This window comes from Salvia splendens, unplaced genomic scaffold (assembly GCF_004379255.2).
Source record: "Salvia splendens isolate huo1 unplaced genomic scaffold, SspV2 ctg546, whole genome shotgun sequence".
Classification (NCBI taxonomy): domain Eukaryota; kingdom Viridiplantae; phylum Streptophyta; class Magnoliopsida; order Lamiales; family Lamiaceae; genus Salvia; species Salvia splendens.
Genome location: NW_024599204.1, coordinates 1 through 23,606, shown reverse-complemented (window position 1 = coordinate 23,606; position 23,606 = coordinate 1). Strand labels below are relative to the sequence as shown.

General features: G+C 37.0%; 2 protein-coding genes and 1 pseudogene across 2 annotated transcripts; all 3 read right to left on the bottom strand.

Annotated features, from left to right (window-relative positions):
• Window positions 1-5,953: 5,953 nt before the first annotated feature.
• Window positions 5,954-6,868, bottom strand: LOC121790560 (annotated as a pseudogene).
• Window positions 6,869-7,710: 842 nt separating this feature from the next.
• On the bottom strand, window positions 7,711-12,912 carry LOC121790559. The gene is made up of 5 exons (XM_042188750.1): window positions 12,545-12,912; window positions 12,033-12,228; window positions 10,093-10,758; window positions 9,082-9,274; window positions 7,711-7,924 (listed from the first exon to the last, which is right to left on the bottom strand). The coding sequence occupies exons 1-4, from the start codon at window positions 12,700-12,702 to the stop codon at window positions 9,083-9,085; spliced, it is 1,212 nt and encodes a 403-aa protein (XP_042044684.1). The 5' UTR covers window positions 12,703-12,912; the 3' UTR covers window positions 7,711-7,924; window position 9,082.
• A 4,167-nt stretch (window positions 12,913-17,079) lies between these two features.
• Window positions 17,080-21,524, bottom strand: LOC121790561 (mitochondrial import inner membrane translocase subunit TIM50-like). Its single transcript, XM_042188751.1, has 10 exons — window positions 21,171-21,524; window positions 20,916-21,004; window positions 20,098-20,134; window positions 19,873-19,934; window positions 19,656-19,769; window positions 18,972-19,076; window positions 18,755-18,853; window positions 17,991-18,147; window positions 17,813-17,915; window positions 17,080-17,395 (listed from the first exon to the last, which is right to left on the bottom strand). The coding sequence occupies exons 1-10, from the start codon at window positions 21,433-21,435 to the stop codon at window positions 17,350-17,352; spliced, it is 1,077 nt and encodes a 358-aa protein (XP_042044685.1). The 5' UTR covers window positions 21,436-21,524; the 3' UTR covers window positions 17,080-17,349.
• Between the last annotated feature and the right edge of the window lie 2,082 nt (window positions 21,525-23,606).

Here is a 23,606-nt window from a genome sequence, read left to right as displayed (position 1 = left end):
TAACCCTTTGGTCAAATGATCGGCTAAATTGTTGTGAGTTCTCACAAACTCCACAGATATCACACCATCCGTAATAAGTTCACGAATCATGCTATGTCCAACACCTAAGTGTCTTGACTTTCCATTATACACTTGACTATATGCCTTAGCCAAGGTACCTGCACTATCGCATCTGATAGATATAGGTGATATCGGGTTAGGCCACAATGGAATTTAATAGATTAAATTTCTTAGCCATTCAGCCTCTTTACCAGCTGCTGCTAATGCCACAAACTCCGATTCCATTGTTGAATTTGTGGTACAAGTTTGTTTCTTTGATGCCTAACATATAGCACCACCTCCAAGACGGAATACCCAACCACTTGTAGAAGAATGATCTTCCATATTGGTAATCCAACTTGCATCCGAATAACCTTCAAGAACATAAGGGAATCCAGAATAAGACAAACTATAATCCATGGTTCATTTTAAGTATTTAAATACTCGATTCATTACTTGCCAATGGATTAAACTTGGATTGTGAGTATATCGACTCAATTTTCCAACTGCAAAGGCTATATCGGGTCTAGTACTAATCATGACATACATGAGTGATCCAATAGCCTTTGAATATTCAAGCTGATTCACAACAACTTCTTTATTAGGCACGAGTTTTGCACTAGGATCAAAAGGAGTCTTAACTGGAGAACAATATTTGAAATTAAATTTTTCCAACACCTTCTCAATATAATGTGATTGAGAAATGGAAATTCCTTGTTCTCCATGTGTAATCTTAATTCCAAGAATCACATCAGCCTTCCCCATGTATTTCATCTAAAACTTAGATGACAAAAATTCATTTGTTTTATCCACTTGATCTTGGTCAGTACCAAAGATCAACATGTCATCTACGTATAAGCAAATGATCACCTCTTTACCCGTAGTGTCGAATTTGCTATATACATCTGCTTGGTTTAATACAAAACCATTAGACAACACCACGTCATCAAACTTTTGATGCCATTGCTTGGGGGCTTGCTTTAGTCCATAAAGAGATTTTACCAATTTACTTACCTTATGTTCATTACCAGGCATGACAAAGCCTCCTGGTTGTTTCATGTAAATCTCTTCATCTAATTCACCATTCAAAAAGGCCGTCTTAACATCCATTTGGTGAATTATTAGATTATGTATAGCAGCAAGTGCTAACAATAATCTAATGGTGGAAATCCTTGCAACAGGAACATAGTTTGTCTAAAGCCTTGGATAACCAATCTGGCTTTATATTTGTCTATGCTTCTATCCACCTTCATCTTCATTTTGAAGATCCATTTACTATTCAAAGGTTCACACCCAGGTGGTAAATCAGTCAGTTTCCAAGTATTATTTTGAATTATAGAATCCATCTCATCTTGGATTGTCTTTTTCAAAAATGCAGCATCCCTCAATGCCATAGCCTCTTCGTAGGTCCTTGGATCATCACCAATATTAAAACAATATTGATATTGAAAGTTAATTTCATTCATTGATCCTTCTACCAAGTACAATTGGAAATCATCACCAAAAGACTTAGCTTTTCTTGCTCTACCACTCCTCCTAGCCTCAAGAGGTGTATTAGTCACTTTGTTCGTCACATCATAGTTACTAGAGCTTGCAATCATACCTCTAGGTTTAGGTAAAGATGTGAATCTATTCTCACTGCCAAAATCAGCATCTCTTGACTCAATAATAGAGTGCACAGATACGTAGTCATTAGGTTCTATGTAATAGAACCTATAACAGACAGAATTCTCGGGATAGCCAAGAAGTACACAATCTATACCTCTTTGACCTATGGTCTTTATTTTAGGGTCAGTTAGTCTTATCACAACCCGACAACCTCAAACTCTGAGATAACTCAGTTTTGGTGGTTTTTTATGCCAAAGTTCATAAGGGGTTATCTTGTTCCTTTTATTAGGAACTCTGTTCAATAAGTAACAGGCTGTTAACATAGTCTCACCCCAAAATCCTTCACTTAGGCTTGAATAGCACAACATTGAATTAACCATTTCTTTCAGCGTTCTATTCTTTCTTTCCGCTACACCATTTTGTTGTGGTGTATATGGAGCAGTGTTATGATGTACTATACCAGTAGATTCTAAATATACTGGATCATAATACTCACCTCCCCTATCAGTGCGAAGAACTTTAATCTTCACACCATGATGAAGCTCTACACTTTCTTTGAAGATTTTAAATTTATCAAGAGCTTCATATTTTGAATGGCACAAATACACACTGCAATATCTAGTAGCATCATCAATAAAAGTAAATACATACTTTTTATTACCAAGTGATGGAGTCGAATGAAAGTCACACAAATCACTGTGTATAAGTTCTAATACCTTAGTATCTTTACTGATATGTTTATTGAAAGGTTGTCGAGTAATCTTAGTTAACATGCAAGTTTTACACCTTTCAACATTAATTCATAAGCTGGTATTAAACTCATTTTCGACATGTCTTTCAAGCTCTTATAATGTACATGTCCTAATCTAGCATGCCACAATTCTGATTTACTAACATGATTACTAGAACTAGTAGAAGTCATGCAAACAGAATTATTAACAAAAGAAACATCTAGATTCAACCTAAACATGCCACATAGATAACCAAATCCAATAAAAGTATCATGTCTAGACATAATGTATTTATCACTTTCTAACACTATTTATAACCACAGTTATTTAATACAATACCAGATACTAAGTTTTTACGAATTCCAGGTACATACACAACATTTTCTAAAACTAAAGAGTTTCCGGAAGTAAATACTAGGCTAAGATTTCATATTCCTTTGATTGGTTCAGTTGCAACGTTGCCCATCTTCAAAGAAGATTCATCTTCAATTGGTTTGAAATCTTTGAACCATTTACGATCCTTGCACACATGACACGTTGCACCCGAATTAACCACCACGAGAGATCATCATCCTGCACATAAAGTGCTTTAGAAATTATTGATGCATAATAATTCTCAACAGAATGATCATTAGGTACAGAAAACGAACCTGGTTGTTTTCCCGGATCATTGGATCCACTTGTATCAGCCTCGTTCTTTCCCTTACTTCCACCGTTTCCAGACTTGCAATCCCTCTTGAAGTGCCAGGATTTACCGCACTTCCAGCACATCAGTTTAGGCTTCTTATCCCTAGCCTTACTGTTGTATCCTTGAAACTTTCGTTTCCCTTTAAATAATAGTTTCTCTTTTCCAACCTTGGAAGATTCACCCTCTTCCACCATGTTCACAGAAGAACCAACCATTGTTTTTCCCACTACCGACTGAGCTCTTTTTCATATCACGTATGGACTGTTCGATTTGGAAGTCACTTCCAAGTTCGACCAGATTCAACTCCTCCTTCTTATGTTTCAAATTATTTTTAAAATCCTTCCAGGAGGGTGACAGTTTATCGATAATGCCAGAAACAGAAATGGATTCATCAATTTTTATATCATATTGGGAAAACTGTCCCAATATCCTCAACAATTCGTTGTATTGTTCCATGACAGGCCTCGAATCCACCATTTTATAGTTAATAATATCCCCAACAAGAAATTTCTTGCTAGAGGCATATTCTGCCATATATTTGGCTTCGAGGGAATCCCACAAATCTTTAGCAGACTCTACGTTTTTATACACATCAAAAAGGGAATCAGACATACCGTTTAAAATGTGACCACGACATATGTAGTCATCGTTCTCCCATTTTATCCGCATTCTCGTCTGTTCCAGAGTTTCATTATCAACAGCCTCGGGCATGGGAGTACTCAGAACGTACACGACCTTCAGACCCGTTAACATGAAATGCATCTTCTTCTGCCAGCGTCTGAAATCCTGGCCAGCAAACTTGTCCAACTTCGCAAAACCTTTCGTTGCTTCCTTCGCCGTTTCCTTGTTCGACATTTTCAGAAATTGATTTGATCTTTGTTAGGGAGATTAAACAAAACGTGAACAAAACGGATGTCCCGAAAGGCGTGAAACACTTTCAGATCAAATCAATTTGGCGGTTCTACCAATATATGATCGGATACAATTCAGGTTTCGAAGATATTCGTATGTAGATTCTGTAAAAAAACTTTGAACCCAAAAATTGATCATAAGAAGAGGCTGAAAACGAAGAGTCACGTCTCTTCGTTTCATAACTGTTTTTAACAGTTTTTGGCGGGAATAGGAAATTGCAAAATAGTCCTTCAACTTTCGGAATTACGTTTCTGGATGAATTTTCTGTACAACAATTTTAATGGAAATTAAAAAATTTCCAAGCTGACATGGCAGCTCGACCCCAGCCAGGGGCTCTGGTCCAAGCTAGGGGCTCTGCCCCTTGGACCCCGCTATTCGGGGGCGCAGCCCCCGAACCCCTGTCTAATCATAAAGAATTCAAATAAGTGTACATTCCGCACTTCCAACTTATTTGATGTCTCATTATGATCACGTTGATCAATCAAGTTAATCCAATTATACTAAAATATCCAACAGGCTCTTGCCGACTTGGTGACATTGTATATCATTGGACCTTGCTCATTGGTTTAAGCTATATTTAACTTTGTCACATACAAGTAATATGAAATACTATCGAGTGGTAAAAAATGGTGTATAGTATAATCAAAAGTGAGTGGGACCTACGGTCCACTAAAATACATGCGGCGCAGCAATACCTTGTAGAAAATTTTTGAGATACAAACTTGCTTGACGAAAATTACACGGTAAAAACAAAGAGAAAATTACATGGAAACAACTAGAAAAAAATTACACGAAAAAATTTGTGGAAAGCGGTAAGCCAAGTCGAGGAGTCCTCTTTCCGCAAGACGAGATACGCCCGGTAGTGCTCTCGGTTTGACGTGTAGATAAAACGGCTTCATCTCTGAAGTAGCAGCACCGCTAGCAGCAGAGCTTCGTCGAACGGGAGTAAGGCGGGGGCAGAGCTTCGACGGGAAGATTATGCAGAGAGGGAGAGAGCGTGTATGCAAGAATGCTTGAGTTTGTTGTGTTTTGAATGCAATGGATGCATGCCTATTTATAGGCCAAGTCGGGGCTTGACACTCAACGACCAGCTCCAAAGAACAGCCCAAAGACCACCCAAAGACCAATTGCCAAGGCACAAGGTGCACGGGGTCACGGTGCGCGGGTCGCGGGCGAACAGCAGCGCGCGCGCGTGGGCTCTGTCACCCATCTTATTCCACGATAATTATCACTCATAATAATTCATCTTATTAAATACTTCATCAAAGAAGTTTATCATCCCCGATGTGGGATAATTAACACTTTGTTAATTAATCTCTTAGTTTTTTTTCTCATAGCTCATTTCTAGCTTTATTGTGACTAACTTTAATATATTATTTCTCACTCACCGGGAATCGGATTTGAGAAAATGAATATGCTACGGTCATGTACTCGGAACTTAGATCGACGCTATTGCATTTAATTTCACAAAATTAAATGTCTTGTGGCATTTATTATTAGTCAAAGTCGTTTGACCAAACACGATTCCAACCTACCTTTGCTCAGATTGTGTGTTGAGAAGTACTAACAATCATTTCATATCTTCAACATTACATAACTTTCATGATTCTTTCAATTTCATTGTTTATACTTTATTATTCCCACTATTTTATTTCATGAGAAACTAATCTGCCCAATTCTAAATATTTGATATTCTTTTGTATGATTGCTTTCCCTCCAACTATAAACTGATATTTAGTCTTAATTAATGGATCCTAGCTTTCTTGTTCTGACTTATTCTAAATATCCGCAGCTCAACTGATAGAATTGAGAGAATTAATACTTATGAAACCATGATCACTTACTTACTCAAGTTGGTTCATGCATAACTAAAATTTGATATTCATTACTGGCTGAATACACATTAAAAAGAAATGCCAAAGATTTCAACTATCACCCAACAAAATGTAGCGTTGTCTCCATAATTCCCTGCTGAAGCCAATAAATATCATGTGTACAACGAAATCACAGTTTACATTTACCGTGAGATCTAAAGCTTAACCTCCACATCAACACCGGCAGGCAAGTCGAGTCGAGCTGCATCAAGGAGTCAATTGTTTGCGCAGTTGGGTAAAGGATGTCAATGAGTCGCTGGTGAGTTCTAATTTCAAAATGGAACCTCGCATCTTTGTGCACGTGAGGAGATTTGAGAACACAGTACACCCTTCTCTTTGTTGGTAGAGGCACTGGACCCATAGTCTTTGCATTCGTTGTCCTTGCCGCTTCCATTATCAGTATGATCTCAGTTTGATTCTAATCTTCTGCTTAGGTGCAACCTGAAACCAAAACACCCTTTTAGTAAGTACTTGAACATGCATATCCCGTGTGGGCCATATTTTTATGGCTAGGATGTTATTTGTTAGGGTAAGAAATTGTCCTAAGATAAAATTTCTGGGCAGGTAGATTACATGAAATTTAGCGTTGTGTTTCTCCAATTTCCTAGAAATAAAAGTTACTTTCATGCTTCTTGTTCCCTTCACAAAAAACAATCTTGGCTATTCTTGAGAAATCATAGTTATCCATCTAAAACTGGTTTCTGAAGAAAAAAAACAAGAACCTACTCAGTGCATTAATCCCAAGAATCTTCAGACCAGAGTGAAGAAGTGATTCGAGAAGCAGCCATAGCTCTCGAAGAAGTGATTCGAGAAGGCTTCAACGCCATAAACTTTGAGGGGTACGAGCAGTAGAACGAAACTTGCGGTCTCGAAGAAATAATTGACGAATTGCACACAGGAATTGAAGCCATTTTCGAATTGTAGAGAGCTTTATCCCTCAATATGTGGGTATGATATGGATACTGCTCTGCACAAATTATCAGCAGCTTCTTTATCCAAAACTTCGTGATCTTTTTTCACACTTAATATCTACACTACATTTCTAAGGTTAAATATATTACTATGACCCTTTCCGTAGCATTAAAAAGAGTAGCTACTCAAGCATCATGAACATACTATGGTCCGATCCTAAAATTTTCAGTAAAATTAAACAGACTTGGCTTGTCTAAATTCCAACATGGAAACGCCGGGATTGTCATCTTTCATGAGGTAAATGACGTAGTTTAGTTTAGGGCTTCTTAAAATCGATTCATTCTTCAATTCTGATCTTCAGCCGTAGGTGAGTTCCATTTTGTTCATTGTGATTCAATTCTTATTAAATTCAATTTGATTTTGTTCTACAATTTGGTTTCGTTCTTCATTGAATCTTCATTCACATTCATTCTTTAATAAGGGACTGAACATATGTGAATTGCCAAATTAACTTCCATTGACCCGAGAATAAGTTGTTTCCATGGCACAACTGCAGACAAGTTCCTGCTCCAGGTTTGTATTTAAGTATTACATTGTTTGTCATCTGTCTATTTATCAATGCAAAGGAAAAAAGAAACACAACAATGTAACATTTACATGCTCTTTGTTGTTTGGGGTGTAAATGTGTCGAGGCAAGAGAGCTGATACAAATGTGGAAGAGCAGCATCGTCGAAAGCCCTTACTCACCAGGAAGCACTCTGATAACATTCATCGGTGGCAAGCAGTGGCTAAGATTGTACTTGTTCCAATGATTTAAAGGCAATATAACAAGATAATATATCATAACTACGCACAATTTAGAATATCAGATGTACAACTTTTCTTTAACTCTCAGCTATGGCAAGATATTGAACTTGTTTTCCTTTCTGGTAGAGTGCGCAATCACTTTGGCATCAATATATCATTGATGGAAATAAATATCTGTATATTACAATGATGCATAGTTCTTCCAACATTGGTTGCATGTTAACAACTTACATTACTGATTTACCATTGAACCTTGACAGTCACATATAGTAAAAGGATGCTGAAAGAAAAATATATGAACAATGCCCACTTTTGCTTCGGTTTCCCATTATACTTCCAATGAATGCAAAAATCTGAAACAGAATACGGAGTACCAAATATCAGTGCCTTCTGATTCTTAATAAATACTTACAAATATATTTATGACTTGAAAAGAAATGAACCAATATCAGGTTCAATGTAATGCGAATCTTGTCCAATCTTAGACATGGAAAAGCAGTCAAATTGTGCACTAACAACTAGCAAGTATTCCCAATTTGATCTAAAGTATTACCAATGCCTAACCGAAAGAAAAAAAGGTGTTAGCAATAGCCGGGAGCATATATCACGGCAATTTATTGATCTAAAGTATTATCTATACCCAACAAAAAAATGGAATTAGCAGACTCTCATGGCATCCTAAGAATGAAAGATTATAACTGTAAGCCCTCTGGCTTATGAGGCTGTTATTTATTGTTTACTTATAGTTATCTTTAATAAGTTAGACTCCCTCCGTCCCTAAAGAGTATGCACTATTTCCTTTTTCGTCCGTCTCTAAAGAGTATGAACTTTCAATTTTGGAAACTCTCTTCTCTCTAATGAGGTGGGACCCATTCTCCACTAACAATACTTTCTCTATCTATCTCTCTCTTACTTTACCAATAATGCATTAAAACCCGTGCTGAACCCAAAGTTCATAGTCTTTGGGGACGGAGGGAGTAGTTAAGTTACTTGGGGTTGGAATATAGTTATTGGTCAGGCTTTCGTGTGTGCTCCAATCTATATACTTGGGCCTTAACTTTCTTTAAATCTTTAAATGGTTATTAGTGAGTTACTGTTAGTATCATCATAGTTGCAGTATTATTCTGGATAGCATCCGCTGTAAGCCTTATCCTAATTTTAGGGACAGCATCTCATAATTGTAACTTGTAAGAGGAGGAATTTCTCTTTATTTTCCTAGTTCATTATATAATTCAATTGGATTCTCTCTGTTTTCTTGCATCACAGTATCAGTCAATTGAGAAACTTCATCAGTATGTTCTAAAGAGCTTATGCCATCAATGAGTAATATGTAAGGTTCTGCTAACAGTGTGAGGATGCAGAAACTTATCCTAATTTTAATTGAAACCAGAATGACTGACTAGGGGGACATGACACATAACTATGAAAAGCACACTGAAAAGTGAAAAGACGGCATAAGAAACATAATTTATTGAACAATAAACAGATTATTTAGGAAGTAATATTCTACCTCATGTTCCAAGATTGGGTGCTGAAGTAGCAATAGGTGGACCATAAGAATATCTCCAGGACCCACACGCATCACATTTGTCCATCTTCAAATCATTTTCCAAAGTACAAAATCTGCAGGACCACCTATGACTTTTCATCTTATCTTTTTTGGGCTTTTCTGCTGTGCAGAGGCTGCATATTGGGGCCAACGGCTGCAATAAGAAGCATTACTGATTATGAACTTGAAAGAAATAAATTAAGGAAAGAGGTCAACTTGAAATCTAACAAAAAAATGTTTATTAGCATGTCATATACAATGATAGATATATTCATGCATGCATTAGAAGTAATTCATTTATAGAAGAAATACTAGGCCTTTCAGTTAGAAATGTCCATGAACTAAAGGACAGATCAGGCAGTTTTCTCTGCTGCCAGAAATAGTTACTTAGTTGTTCGCTATGAGCTGCATAAATCACATCAAGGCTACCCACTAAAGTAGTACCCAGGATGGCGCAGAGAGCACAGCTTGGCTCCGTCCATGATAAGAATTAAAAGAGATGGGATACAAATCAGAAGTTTTCTCTTGTTATGCAAAGTATTTCAATACAATAGTAAAAAATCACAAACATGTAGCAGAAGTAGGATGCAACATTAGCATAAGCTATTCAAGTTAGCACTATAAATGCCCTCTTAAGAACTAGTCAAATATACTAATTGATGCATGTTTCACAAATCTAGTATTTGTTGTATCATAAAGAAATATATGTATGCATGCATGGTTCAGAACAAGCATTGCATTTTTTTAACCAGTTGTCTGCTGCAGCAAGTGTGTCCAATACAGAGAGTCCAAAGAAAATATTCGCATCACAAATGCAAATACACACGGAATGAACTAAAAAGAAAATATTGGCAAGAAATAGAATAACATACAAATCAAAAACAATATCTAGCTTACATATATAGTATAAGGAGACCAATACCAGAAACATGAAAATGGGAAGAAAATATATCAAAAGCACGTTGAACTCACTGGATTCAACAAAGTGCATGTTGTACATTGCCATGTGCCAGAACTAGTTTCATGCATTTGGTCATGGCTAGGAAGGGATGACGACGCTGAAGCTTCTCCACGTGAATCTTTAATGTAATCTTTACTAGGATGCATTTTATCTGGATAGCACATTGAGTGATTTTCTGAAGCTGTATTTGTCAGGTCTATTAAAATGGGCTTTGGTTGTCCCTCATCAGACTGGACTAAAGAAACTTTATCCGATTCTCGTCTTCTTTTCAGCGATTTTACATTCATATCATGTTCATTAGATGCAGTTTTTGAAATTTTAGAACAGCATGGTTTATCTGGAACACCATCCTTCATTAAATCAGTACAGTCTTCATCACCAGTTAAATCATAGAATTCTGACCCACACCATATATTATCCTGCAATCTTCTTTCTGCTGCCATAGCAGCAGCTTGAACAGGACTCAGGGCAACCATAACAGAGCTATCACCACCAATTTTGTTAGGTCCTGAAGGCAGCAAGGACTGAAGACGCACTCTATTTTCTGCAGCAGTTAGTGCAACCTGGCGAAGAGATGACTGACGGGGTTTATGAGAGGCTCCACCCAAACGCCTTCCAGGAAGATCGAATCCTTGTCCTGTTCCACTGATCCCCTTGTTTATTAAGTCTTCACACTCCTATGGACATTGAGTATTATATTAAACACCCTTTTAAACCCAGACACTCAAATAAAATCAAAAGGTGTTTAACCATCATTTATAGAAACAGTTGCCAGAATATATAGAAGTAAGAAATAAGAAGCATACAAACCACTGAAGACTCTGGAATGAAAATCATATACTATAAGGCAAGCCTTCAGAACTCTATATTGATGTCTTATAATGAATTCACCATCAAATATGAATTTGGAAAAGACAATGCCTCATTCATAACTCTTCACGAATGGTTCATAAGTTATCTTATCTTATCTTTTACTGCTGAAAAAGGTAAAAAATTGCTTCAGAAGCTCTAAAGTGTTTCAATAATGTCTTCAGACAAACAATTGGAAAATACTGTTTGGGTTTTGCCTCAACACATGTTTCAGCAGATTAAGTTTAAAGACCTAATGCAGGAGAAAATGAAAATACATTCGATTCTGAACATAAAAAGTGCCAACATATGAAAATAATAAAAAAAAGTTTAGCTTTAAGCTCATACTAGAGCGCTATGAGCCTATCTCCAAAGTGAGCAAGAAAAGGATGAAGCCTTGTAATGATGTCATCCCAGTGAGGTTTTAAGTAAATAACTACTATTGCGAGAAGGTAAGAGCTACCACTGTTTCAGGAGCTATAGCAAGTGCAGATCTACGTTCATTGGCCTGGAAAGTCCTGGAAAGCTCACTCCACTATTGGATAAGAACATTAGACCAACAAGAAGATGGCACTGTTATGAGCAGTGCATTACAGTCAACTGAACTATAGTCTATAGTCAGAAAAAGAAAAAAGAAAAAGAGACATTTTCCCCATGCAGGTTATCTTATCTTTTCATTTTTGGCTCTGTTGCATATATTCAAGTGAAATGACTCTTATATTTCCACCATCCAACATAGTCATCATTGGTCTTCCAAGTTTGATTAGTTATAGTTGGAATATCAACGAGAATTTGAGACTGTTGCCAGGTGTTTATCTGTAATGAGACTCAATGTGCTCACCAATCGTAATCCAGTTCATTTTTCTGCATTTAATGCAGTTATGTAATCACCGGAATTGATAAGACTATCAACTGCTCATTTAGATTGGAAGACCAAAAGAACCCATGCCCCACTCTTCCCATAATATTGAAATAGCATTGTCACAGTTCCATATAGAGAGCTCACACTTGCTCTTCAAACATTGTGCTTTAACATACACACTCTCTGCGAGTTGCATCCGGATATAGAACAAAAGTATAAAACTAAGTACAACCCATTTACCTTCCTAATCTCATCCCAGAGCTTGTAGAAACTAGCATTATGAGGGCTATGAACATTGTGACACAGCTCGTGCAGCATTGTATCCAGAACTTCATGGTAAGGAAGAAATTCCTCATCTCTGTCTGACCTCCTGAGTCTCAGCTTGACATGTATACCACGCCCTACATTCACGCCTAGTAGTGCCGGATTTTTTGGCCTGAAAAATTCACTTCCAGTAATTCACTTTCTATCCCCTACTGCTCCAACATTCATTCAAAAGAATGTAATATCATTTCAGAAAGCCCCAATTTTGGAATATCCATATCTCGTAAGGAGTATGTAAAGCAGGGTTTTTTAATCCATTAGTGACCTTAATCAACCAATTTTTTTGAAATCAACTTTAATTTGTACACACATTTTGAACTCAAAGAGCATGAAATCAAAATTTTGGAAATCAATTTCAATCTCTTCCGATACAATTGAAGAAAATCATGACAATTGTTGGCATGAAAAGCAGCAAAAAAACGCCATACCAGAATTCAGAGAGTACTTTTACCCTCCAATTATGCTTACGCATAATGGGCTGAACCTGATTTGCAATTCTGTCTAAAATCTTTCGCGCCTCTTCCTCTTTGGGTTTCCGCTTTAGGGTTTTGATTTCCCATACTTTGTTCAGATCGCCCAAAGTCATTGCTATCGACGTTCTAACCAAACCTCAAATGCAGATAGGATTCCTCAATTTGGAAATTCAGGACTATGACGCATTCATCGAGCAACGAGATTGATTTTAGGGTTTCGATCAGTCGATTTGGTGACTGGTGACCTTCGATTTCGATAGGAAAGGAAATGGCGGGCCGAATTTCGAAATTTCCTGAGTGGCTCATTTGATCAACTATGTTAGCGTATCCAACAATCTGTCAATACTATGCCATAATTAATTAATTGTTGTTTTGTAACCACATTAGGATTAAATGTTACTCGTCTAGAGAAAAAAATATTAGTAGTAAAAAAGTTTGATGTTGATTTTACTAATGTTAAAATACTCATCTATAAAGAAAAAAATATATTAATAGTAAAAAAGTTTGATGTTATATTAAGAGTAAAAAGTTTGATGTTGATTTTACTAAAGTTTGATGTTATATTAAGAGTAAAAAAGTTTCATGTTGATTTTACTATGTATAAGAGAGTGTTATATTGTTAATTTAATATTTAATTACTAATTACAATTAAATAATAACCTTTAGATATTCAAAGCAATGGTCTAGATCATCAGCTCCGAAATGTCAATATGATAAAAAAAATATCACATAACTTTAAAATTTATATAATTTTCTCGATTTAAATTATTTTTTCGCACAACATATATCAAATTGAAGATAATTTCATAAGGATTCTAACGAGATCTCACTTGCATATGTTCCGATGTCAAAATTTGAAAAAAAAAAACAAATTTCAATTTTTTCGTACCGCAACAAATGTCAACATATGATATAAAATATGTCAATATAATACATGTAGAATGTCATTCTTAAAGCAACGTGTTGACATAAACAATGTATTGATATTCTCAAAGCATTGTGTTGATATTTTCAAAACACTATCTTGACATTTTCATCCAAAACCCTAATTTGGTAGTTTTTTTTATCTTTTTCGATTTAATTAATAAAAACGAAAATTACACGTGGCAAATTTTAGAGCACTAGATTTCTAAAATCATATCGTCTTAAATTAGTTGTAGTTAGCAATTAGAGAGTGAGTTAGCAATTGACACATCCATATATATATATATATATAGGTGTGATAAACTACAAACCCTCTATAATACAAACTATACAAACTTTAATCTCACTCACTTAGAGCATCTCCAATGGCGGACGTCCGGTCGGACGTGCGCGACGGGCGACCGGGACGTCCGCCATTATGGCAGGGGAGGTCGGGATACGGACGTCCCGTGAGGACGTCGGATGTCCTCGGACGTCGGCGCGACGGGCGAGCGGACGTCCGCCATTGTGGCGTGGGTCGGACGTCCGATTTTTAAATTTTTTTTAATTTTTTTAAAACTCTATATATACGGCTCGTTGAATTTTATTTCATTCGCACCACTTGTGTTAACAAGTTTCTCTCTCTACATCTCTAATTTCAAGTATATCTAGAATGTCTAGTGACAGTGATAGCGAGAATGAATTGGAGGTCGTTGTGGAAGGTGCGATAGATAGGCTGCTACAGCAGAGGGCGCAGCGGCGGCAGTAGGCTGCGGTACCTCGGCTGATCCATCGTCGAACTACAGTACCCCGTGACCACATTGCTGCACATAATCGGTTGTATGCAGACTACTTCGCTCCGCAACCGCGTTTTGGGGAAGCCTTATTCCGGCGACGCTTTAGGATGCATCGTCCGCTGTTTCTGCACATCGTGGGTGCTTTAGAGAGAAGATACCTGTATTTTAGGATCAGGGAGGATGCAGCTGGCAAACCCGGACTCACGCCCTTGCAGAAGTACACTGTCGCAATCAGACAACTGGCGTACGGAGGCGCGGCCGACATGTTCGACGAGTACCTCCACATTGGCGGGTCGACAGCCGTCGAGCGTCTGCAGAATTTTTGTGCGGGCGTGAGAGCGGTATCTTCGGAGTCCGAGCCCCGAAGACTGCCAGGGTCTGGTAGATATGCATGGGTCGGTGCACGGGTTCCCTGGGATGTTGGGCATCATAGATTGTATGCATTGGGAGTGGAAGAACTGCCCCGCCGCCTGGAAGGGGATGTACACTACTGGCTTCAAAGCCAAGCATCCCACGATGATCCTAGAAGCTGTAGCTGACTACCGGCTGTGGATATGGCATGCTTATTTTGGAGTCGCCGGGTCGAACAACGACATCAACGTTCTCCAGTCGTCGCCCATGTTCAATGCTCAGTGCAATGGCGTTGGTCCCGCCATCAGTTTCGTCGCCAACGGCAACCAGCACAATATGGGATACTATTTGGAAGATGGGATATACCCAAACTGGCCCGTCTTTGTGAAGACAATCAAGCATCCGCTCGGACAAAAGAAGTCATACTTTGCGAGCCGTCAGGAAGCAGCGCGCAAGGATGTGGAGCGGGCATTTGGTGTGCTCCAGAGTCGATGGGCGGTAGTCAAGGGTCCTGCACGGCAGTGGTATATTCCCAACATCGGCGATGTCATGTACGCATGTATCATAATGCACAACATGATTGACGAAAATGAAGGTGCGGAACTGACTAAGTGGACCAATGAAGATGATACGGGTGCAGGTCCAAGTCACGGCGTGGCCACCGCGAATGTGAATATGGGGGTACCTCATGGAGAGGTCGAGCGGATGCGTGCATTTGCCGACATGCGGCAAACAGATGCCCATGTTCGACTTTAGGACGATATTATCGAAGAGGTTTGGACGCGGAAGGGTTGACGTTGATGTTAGTACTTTTTTTTATTTTATTACTATGTAATTTTTTTTCAAATCATGTATGTTTTTTTTAAATGAAGTTGTTAATTTTTCCCGTTCGTATTCGTGTTGAAATTTTATTTCCGTAAACGTAAATTGTTTTATTTGTGAATTTGTGATTTTTTTTATTGCGGGAAGTCCTAGTGGGAAGGGCGATGGGAAGGGCGGATTGTGAAGGGGATGTCCTAGTGACGTGGCAGTGGGATGGGAAGTCCTAGTGACGTGGCGGGAGGTGTTTTCGGGATGTCCGAGTGGGACATCCGCCCACTGGAGATGCTCTTAATACAATTAATCAACGGTTAATATAAGAGATTTTTCTAATGTCAACATTTCCTACAAATTCTTTACACTCTGTTGACATCGAACAATCAGAATTTGTACACCCCCATTGACAGAATTTGTACACTCCGTTGACATCAGCCCTCCCGTTGACAGAATTTGTACACTCCGTTGACATCAGCCCCCGTTGACAGAATTTGTACACTCCGTTGACATCAGTTTGTATAGTTTGTATTATAGAGAGTTTGTATTTGATCACACCTCTATATATATATATATATATAATGCTCTAAATTCAAATCCTATTTTCAAGCACTATTCATTAAAATATCAACAGACATATTAATATAATACCGTTGGAAAGAAAAAACAAGACTCTAATGTTAAGTGTTAACCCTACCTACAAAATCAGCACCTACTAGTGGGAGACGAAGAAGAAGAATTAGATCTAGATCTACTTTTCAAGTTCTTAGCAACACTTGACTATTGTCTTCGAATTTGTTAAGTCCTATGCGTTTCTCTAAAATTTGTCCATACACATGGAGAATCGTGAGTTGGGAATAAGTTAAAAGATTCACGGCTAAGTACACACCCGACACGTGGAGAAATTGCTAGTCACTACTATCCTTTGGCGAATCAAAATGTATTCAACCAAATCACATTTAATTTATGTATTCTATGTGAATCTTCATAAATCCAAAATATACACGTAAGCGAATTAATTCACATAATCACCTAAATAGATCCGAATAGAGATCCGTTTGTTTAGTAGCATTTCCATTGCAAAACCCCAACACCATCATTATCTTATAAACTTTTGTCGAACAGTCGTGTTACGAAAGAATTGAACTGTACACAGCTGATGCAACCTCACTTTTGTTTTTTTCAAAATATCAAGACATAGGAGATTATTGAACATGACTCTGAACGAAATAAATTGTACTGCATGGATGATATAGCTCAAAAAGACATTGTGATGATGTTTCACGAATCTGGTTATCTAAAGACTTGGTTTTGGAATAGTAGGTTAGGACACACATCTATTATATAGACATCTCATATCTTAACCATATTTTGCCTTTATATTTTTACCAGAGCTACAACTCGTCTTTTACATCTGTTGTCAAAAACTTCATCTGCAACCCATCACTAGTCTACACAGTGTCGAGATTATATAGTGTCTCACGATTATCCATCCACCTTAACCTCTATGCAGCTACTCTTTTACCCTAAAACCGAGTCATTTTTGTTAGAACGCTAGAACAAGAAGAGCAAAATCAAATATTTACCTAAAAAAATTGCAGCCAGAGCAGGAGACAAGGAAGGAAATAGCAAATAGTACATGAAATAGTAAGCTTAAAATGTTAATGACTTGACTTCAATTTCAATTGCACTAAGAATTTGGCTTCCAAATAATCCACCTCATCACAAAAACCATGAGCGAGCAAATATGATGCTGCTAGTTTCATTTTTCAAAACAGAAAAGATTCATTCCGATGACAGAAACTGGTTTGTCAACCAAGTTGAACACCTCAAAAAATATTTGCTTATTCAGAATCCGATCGTTCTCTTCATTTCTCAGAAATCAGATGCTAAAATCTATCGTTTCCATAAGCGACCCTGTTGTTTTTGCCCTTGCATACGCCTGCAGCACATATTTCCATCAGTGCATTGAACACCAACAAAATGTGAAATGACAACATGAAACACCTTGCCCATACAATAAATTAAAATATACTATAGTAATTTGTAACAAAGTCATAATGGAATATAAATGAGTAATAGTAATTATACATTATATATACCGAGATTAGCAGAATATAGAAGCTGTAGTACACATATATGACTATTAAACTTCACTAATCGCTACTTAAAGTGGTGAGATATTACCATAAACCAGTATTTCAGAAGATGCAACATTCATTTGGGAAAATAATATTCCTCGACTACCAATCGTCCTACCTCAACCTCAATCCAAAAAAGAAATGGGGAAAAAAGAACTAGAGGAGGAAATTTGATTGGTAATGGAAAAAAGGAAGGGAAAAAGAAAAAAAAAACTGACCTTTGATGCTCTTTGGATCTTTCAATAAACTCGTTGGCAACATCACGCCCTTGGTATGAGGTTAGAACAGTTCTGATGTCAGCTGGTCTGTGCTTAGCAACATCTGCACTCAAACAAATTAAACTACATTTTCCAACAGAAGTGGAAATGGGTAGAAAACTGTATATTAAATGCTTACATTCAAGAAATGGAATGAGATCTACAAGTGCAGTATCTTCCTGTTCTCCTTGCCACGGTTTTACTTGAACAGAGTTTTCAGGCTGAAGGCTACTTTCAAGTGCATGACCACTAATATATATAACCTTAGCAGGATCCCGATTCAGCATTGATAGGTCCTATAGAAAGATTACGTCAGAAAAAAAACAATATTCTACCTATGAAATAATATCCAGAGTATTGCGACTAAAACAATGAAAACCAAGTAAGCTTGCAAGCATAAAATAGCTTGTCAATAAGGGAGAGATGGATTCTTTTCATAAAATCTTCACCATGAGCAGAATTAAACTCAGATGCAATGTTCTCATGATGCTAAATTGCATTCACAAATCAATAGTAGCAGTTCTAAGTCTTATATAGCAAACATAGTACCCATCAATAATGTATTCTTACAATGTAATCTTAATTGATTACAAACAGCAACTCACATTGTTGATTCTATGCTCCTTGCTTCTTTAGCAACAAGCCTGACAGAAACAACTCAACAATGTATAGTGACGGCTACTATTTTCAGCAAGAAAAAGAGGGAGTGATGGAAAATGGTGAAAAATGAAGCCAACACTCAATAAATTGACACAAAGAAAAAGAAGTGAATTGCTAGCTATTCAGTCTGCCCAAGTGTTGCATGATAATAACCAAGAAGGAAATGAATTGTCTGGCATTTCGGTAACATTATGTGTAAATAAAATTACAATAGATGTCTAAAGTAAAAGTGAATAGATGTACCCTATAGTGCTTGCCATCAACATATTTTGTTTCACCCCTGGAAAGCCTATACCGGATACAGTGCTTTGTATCCAATCTTTCAACAACAGGATCCACATACTGTGATTTTGAGGACAGATGCAACAAGTTCCATAATAAACAAAAAAATGTTAGCAATATATAGGAGGTGAAAGTAACAATGTCTTTTATTTATCTAAAAAAAAAAGTAAAAGCTTACCATATTTAGTTGGTCAGAGTATACTATAATTTCATAAAATTGAGCTAAATACTCGAGAAAAGCATCAACACCAGGCCTCTTAAATGTTCTCCACCCTCGGTCACGCTTCAAAAAACACAATCAGGAAAATGCAGTGGTTAGTATATGTACACCATCAGAATTTCATCAAGAAAATAATTGGAAACCAATGACATATTTTTGTCTACTTATATAAATATATAGTGGATGATCATAGACTTATAGTATGAATGATGCTTCTCTACATGCAATTGCAGATTAATGCTTCTTTATGCATACAATATTGCTTCTTTTATGTCAATATTTCTTTATACACACAATTATGATTCTTTTATCAATGATTCTATATGCATCCAATGATACAATAATGGTTCTTTTATGTATGCTTTTTCATACATACAATAATACTTCTTCGATGTTAATGTTTTTGCATTACATAATTCTATTTATGACAACTGTGGATCATACAAAGGTTTATTTGATCCTCTCCCTATATGTATATGGATATCTTACAACAAAATTACGGACGTTACGTAGCAACCAAATTAATGACAAGAACAATGTATGATTAGACATAATGTAAATGTAATCAGTGCATATTCACCTATGAGGCAATAAATGTGACCATCAAGCAAAATAGTTGAAGAAAAAGCACACAGATGTTACCTTCCAATCAGAGTATATCAATGTCTCATTCAAATCTAGAACAAGGGTAAAAATATGCTGCTCCAAAGGGTGCAAATCAGGGAGAAGCTTATCTGATGTTGGTTCGGTGAAACCCTGAAACAAATTGACCAGATATTCAAAGAATCTTTAAGTTGGTCAGAGATTCAAACAAAGTAATGATCTCTCGCACTCAAACGTGAAAATCTAAAATTATGACCTTAATGTGTTCTTCAGCTAACCTCCTCAAATCAAGGTAAACATCAACTAATTTAGCAGGACCTGTAATACACAATTTCAAAATGAAACAACCAGTGAAATTAAGACATAATCTTCAGGAATATTACTGAAACTAATTGATTAAGACCAGATGTAACAAACTATTATATCTTATCCAGTTACAATAGTACTACAAAAGAAGACCTTCAAAAGAAAACCACTTCACCTGACATTGTTGCAGCATGTAGATAAGCTTGAAATTTCTGCAGAAATAATTTGGTACATGGATTACAGATTGTTAGTTCATGCCTCTTGATTTTCAGCATATCAGGAAGAAACTGAATCTCAAATTTTAAGAGTAATAATCCAAATAGCCCAAGGGCACTCAGGAGAAGATCATGGGCACATGAGTAGTAAGTTTTCAGATCAAGGAAATTGCTACCCTTGCTATTTCCCCAAATCTCATAACATCTCATTTTCTGATCAATCTCTAGAGTCTAGGGTGGGCATCAGTAGTTGGACCAGAGCATATCAACAATAAAGTAGCAACTATAGATTACAAGGCTCCAAAATATCCAACACTTATTAGATGCTACTCCTACTAAATAAATCATGAAGGTAGTTTTCTATAAGAACATATGAAACTAATGTGTACAAGAATTAAGCCTGTAACTTTAAAGAGTACTACATGTTTAGTCTTTAGAGTTTAGACTCATGTTCTAGTTTAGAATGCCATTATCAATGTGTCAAGAAAACATTAAACCAGGAAACAAGGTGACCCGTACTTGTCTTCCTTGGCACCTTAACATGTGATAATCTAACTACCAAAGGAATTTGTTACACACAAAGGGCAATATTGATGGAAGAACATGCCTTTTCCACTCTCATTGACGCTCATCACCATCCATTATATTTATCATAAATAATAAAATAGTAGTATATCTTTAGTTATACGTGGATAAAAATGAATTTGAGCAGATGCTCCTTAATCACATGAACTAACATATAGGCAAAAGCTAAACACAGAGGGGAGAGAAAACGCACATCTAGAGAAGTTGCATCATCGCCAACAGTGTACTTGGCCGATGCACGAAAGCTCTTTGTCTTCTCATCTATCTCATCGGTAGTGTAGGCTACAAATAAACATGTAGTAGTAGCATTTAATTGAGGTAAGAGCTTCAATTTAACAGTATCGCGTATACAAATTTAAAATGCAGACATGCAATTCCCACTCTGAGCCAAAATTCAATAATATAGCAAGTGAATCGTCAATTAAAATGCGAACGAGGGGATACCAACCATAGGTTGCGTAGGCAGATGTGGCGACACCACCGGTCAAGGCAGCAACAAGACCGTACTTGAGAAAGGCCCAGGAGCTATTCGGCGCCTCGGCTACCGGCGGCGGGCCACTGGGAGGCTGCGGCGTCTGGTCAATGAGGAGCGATGCTGAGATGAGGGAATCTCTTGGGGCGTCATTGGCGGCGCTGGTGGAAAATGGGCGATTACTCCTCGAACGCGAAATGATAGAATTCAACCGCGCGCATTTCCGAGAGATTGCAGACATCGATCAGAGTTATTTGATGGATGGAATCAGCTAGGGTTTTGCAGTTTCTGGGTGTGGGGTTTTTCCTTGCTTAGATTAACTCAACCGAATAGTCTGTTGAATTATATTTACTGAGTGACAAGTAACTAAATTATGTCTCAATCAATTCGCCCTTCATCATTTTAAGAATTACTATATGATTAAAATATCCAATTCACTAAAAATATTGAAAACCCAATAGAATCAACAATTCACTAAAAATATTGAAAACCCAATAAAATAAAAAATTACAAAACTAAAGTTTAGAAAATAAAAAAAATTACATAATTAAAATCCTAAAACAGACAAATCACATAATTAAACTAGATACGAGTCCCACGATCATCATCTAGTGTGATTCCAAATGGATGGCGATGCAGCTCTTGGCTAAGCCACTCACTCACATCCATAAATGTGGCTTAGCCATCAAATATTCCCTTGCCTTAACTCTTCACCGCCTTCTTGTTGTCGGGGTGATAAAGTTTGAAAGCATATTTCAAAATATTCGCCTCACTGGATCCATTGTCCCATTGTTTTTCTTCGGTATTTTAAATGACGCAACATTTTTGGGCTCACTCGATCAAAATGAGCATGAATCTTCTTCTTGCAGGAGCAAATAAGAGTCTCATCAAACTGAGTCCGGTTATATGCCTCAACAACTTTTACCCAGAAATCTTTCGCCTTTTAGTTGTTTCCAAGGACAGATCATCTAAATTGTTGACAAAAAACATGGAAAATCTTAATTGTTTCCTCCGAGGCGGACATGAAACGCGGTGTCAATTGAAAGTTGGATTTCATCCAACAACTGCGTGGGATATCCGATATGTTGGATATTTGGGGAGGTAGATACATTGGGGTGCCAATGGGTGGAACAATGAAGATCCGATAGAAACAAAAGTGCATACAAGTAATGAGCCCACCGGAAACGAGTTGGTACTTGGTATACTCCATTCTTATTGACTTGTCATAAGGAAATAGGAAAATTGAGTGCAAGAAAGATTTTTTTTTGGGTGAAAAAATAATGAGTTGAATGATGTTTTTTTTAGGTGGTAATAGAAGGTATTGGCAGGGGAAAATGAAAAAAAAAGGTAGAAACCTGCCAAATAACATATAGTACTATATTTGAATAGTACAGTAAATTTTGAATTTTAATTATTTTCTCAGATATATAGATAATTAAAAATGCTCAAACATTGGCTACTTGTAGGCCCGCGAGTGAGCATAACGCCCAGCAGTGATTGGTCGGGCCGTCGGGGTGCGGAACGTCCCTCCTCTCTTTGCGCCTTCGTGTAACGTCTGTTCCACCAATATGCCTGCAACGTGTTCTGCCAGAATTATATTCTGCTATGTGACCAGTGATGACTGTTGCATATAGACTCTCTCCATCTACAATTATTTGTCTTGTTTTTCCATGCGAATCCGTTTTTAATACTCCCTCCGTCCCCAAAGAATATGCACTTTGGGTTCGGCACGAGTTTTAATGCAAAATTGGGAAAGTAAGAGAGATGTAGAGATAAAAAGTAATTAAAGTATTGTTAGTAGAGAAAATGGGTCTCACCTCATTAGAGTGAAAATAGTTTTCAAAATTGGAAAGTGCATATTTTTGTGAGACAGACTAAAAAAGAAAGGGTGCATATTCTTATGGAATGAAGTGAGTAATTAGTTTCTTTCTATTCATGCAAAATTTATTAGTATATGCTTGAGGATTTGTGTTGATGTATCTATTTTTTCAAATTAGATCTTGCTTGTGGTTATAATTGTAACACAAATTAGAAAATGTGATAAGGAAATATGGACCTTGAAATGGAGGCCCCTACAAATTATCCACACGGCCTCATTTTTCACTTGTACACGTCCTCCACCTCAAATATTCAATCATACTAATCTTCATCTAATATTAAATGTACATTGCAGACTGTTTTAACCACGTCCTCTAATATGTGTTATCAAATCACGGCCATATTTCGACATTAATTCCACACGTTGTAAATTTATATCACAGCATATATGTTACTCATTAGAATTATGCTTATTTGTATATACATTAATGCTTATAATATACTATTGTTTAATTATACTATAATAATTATATACAAATACAATCGTTCAAATAAATGATTCTGAAAAGTAAATCCATATAAGATCTCACCCTT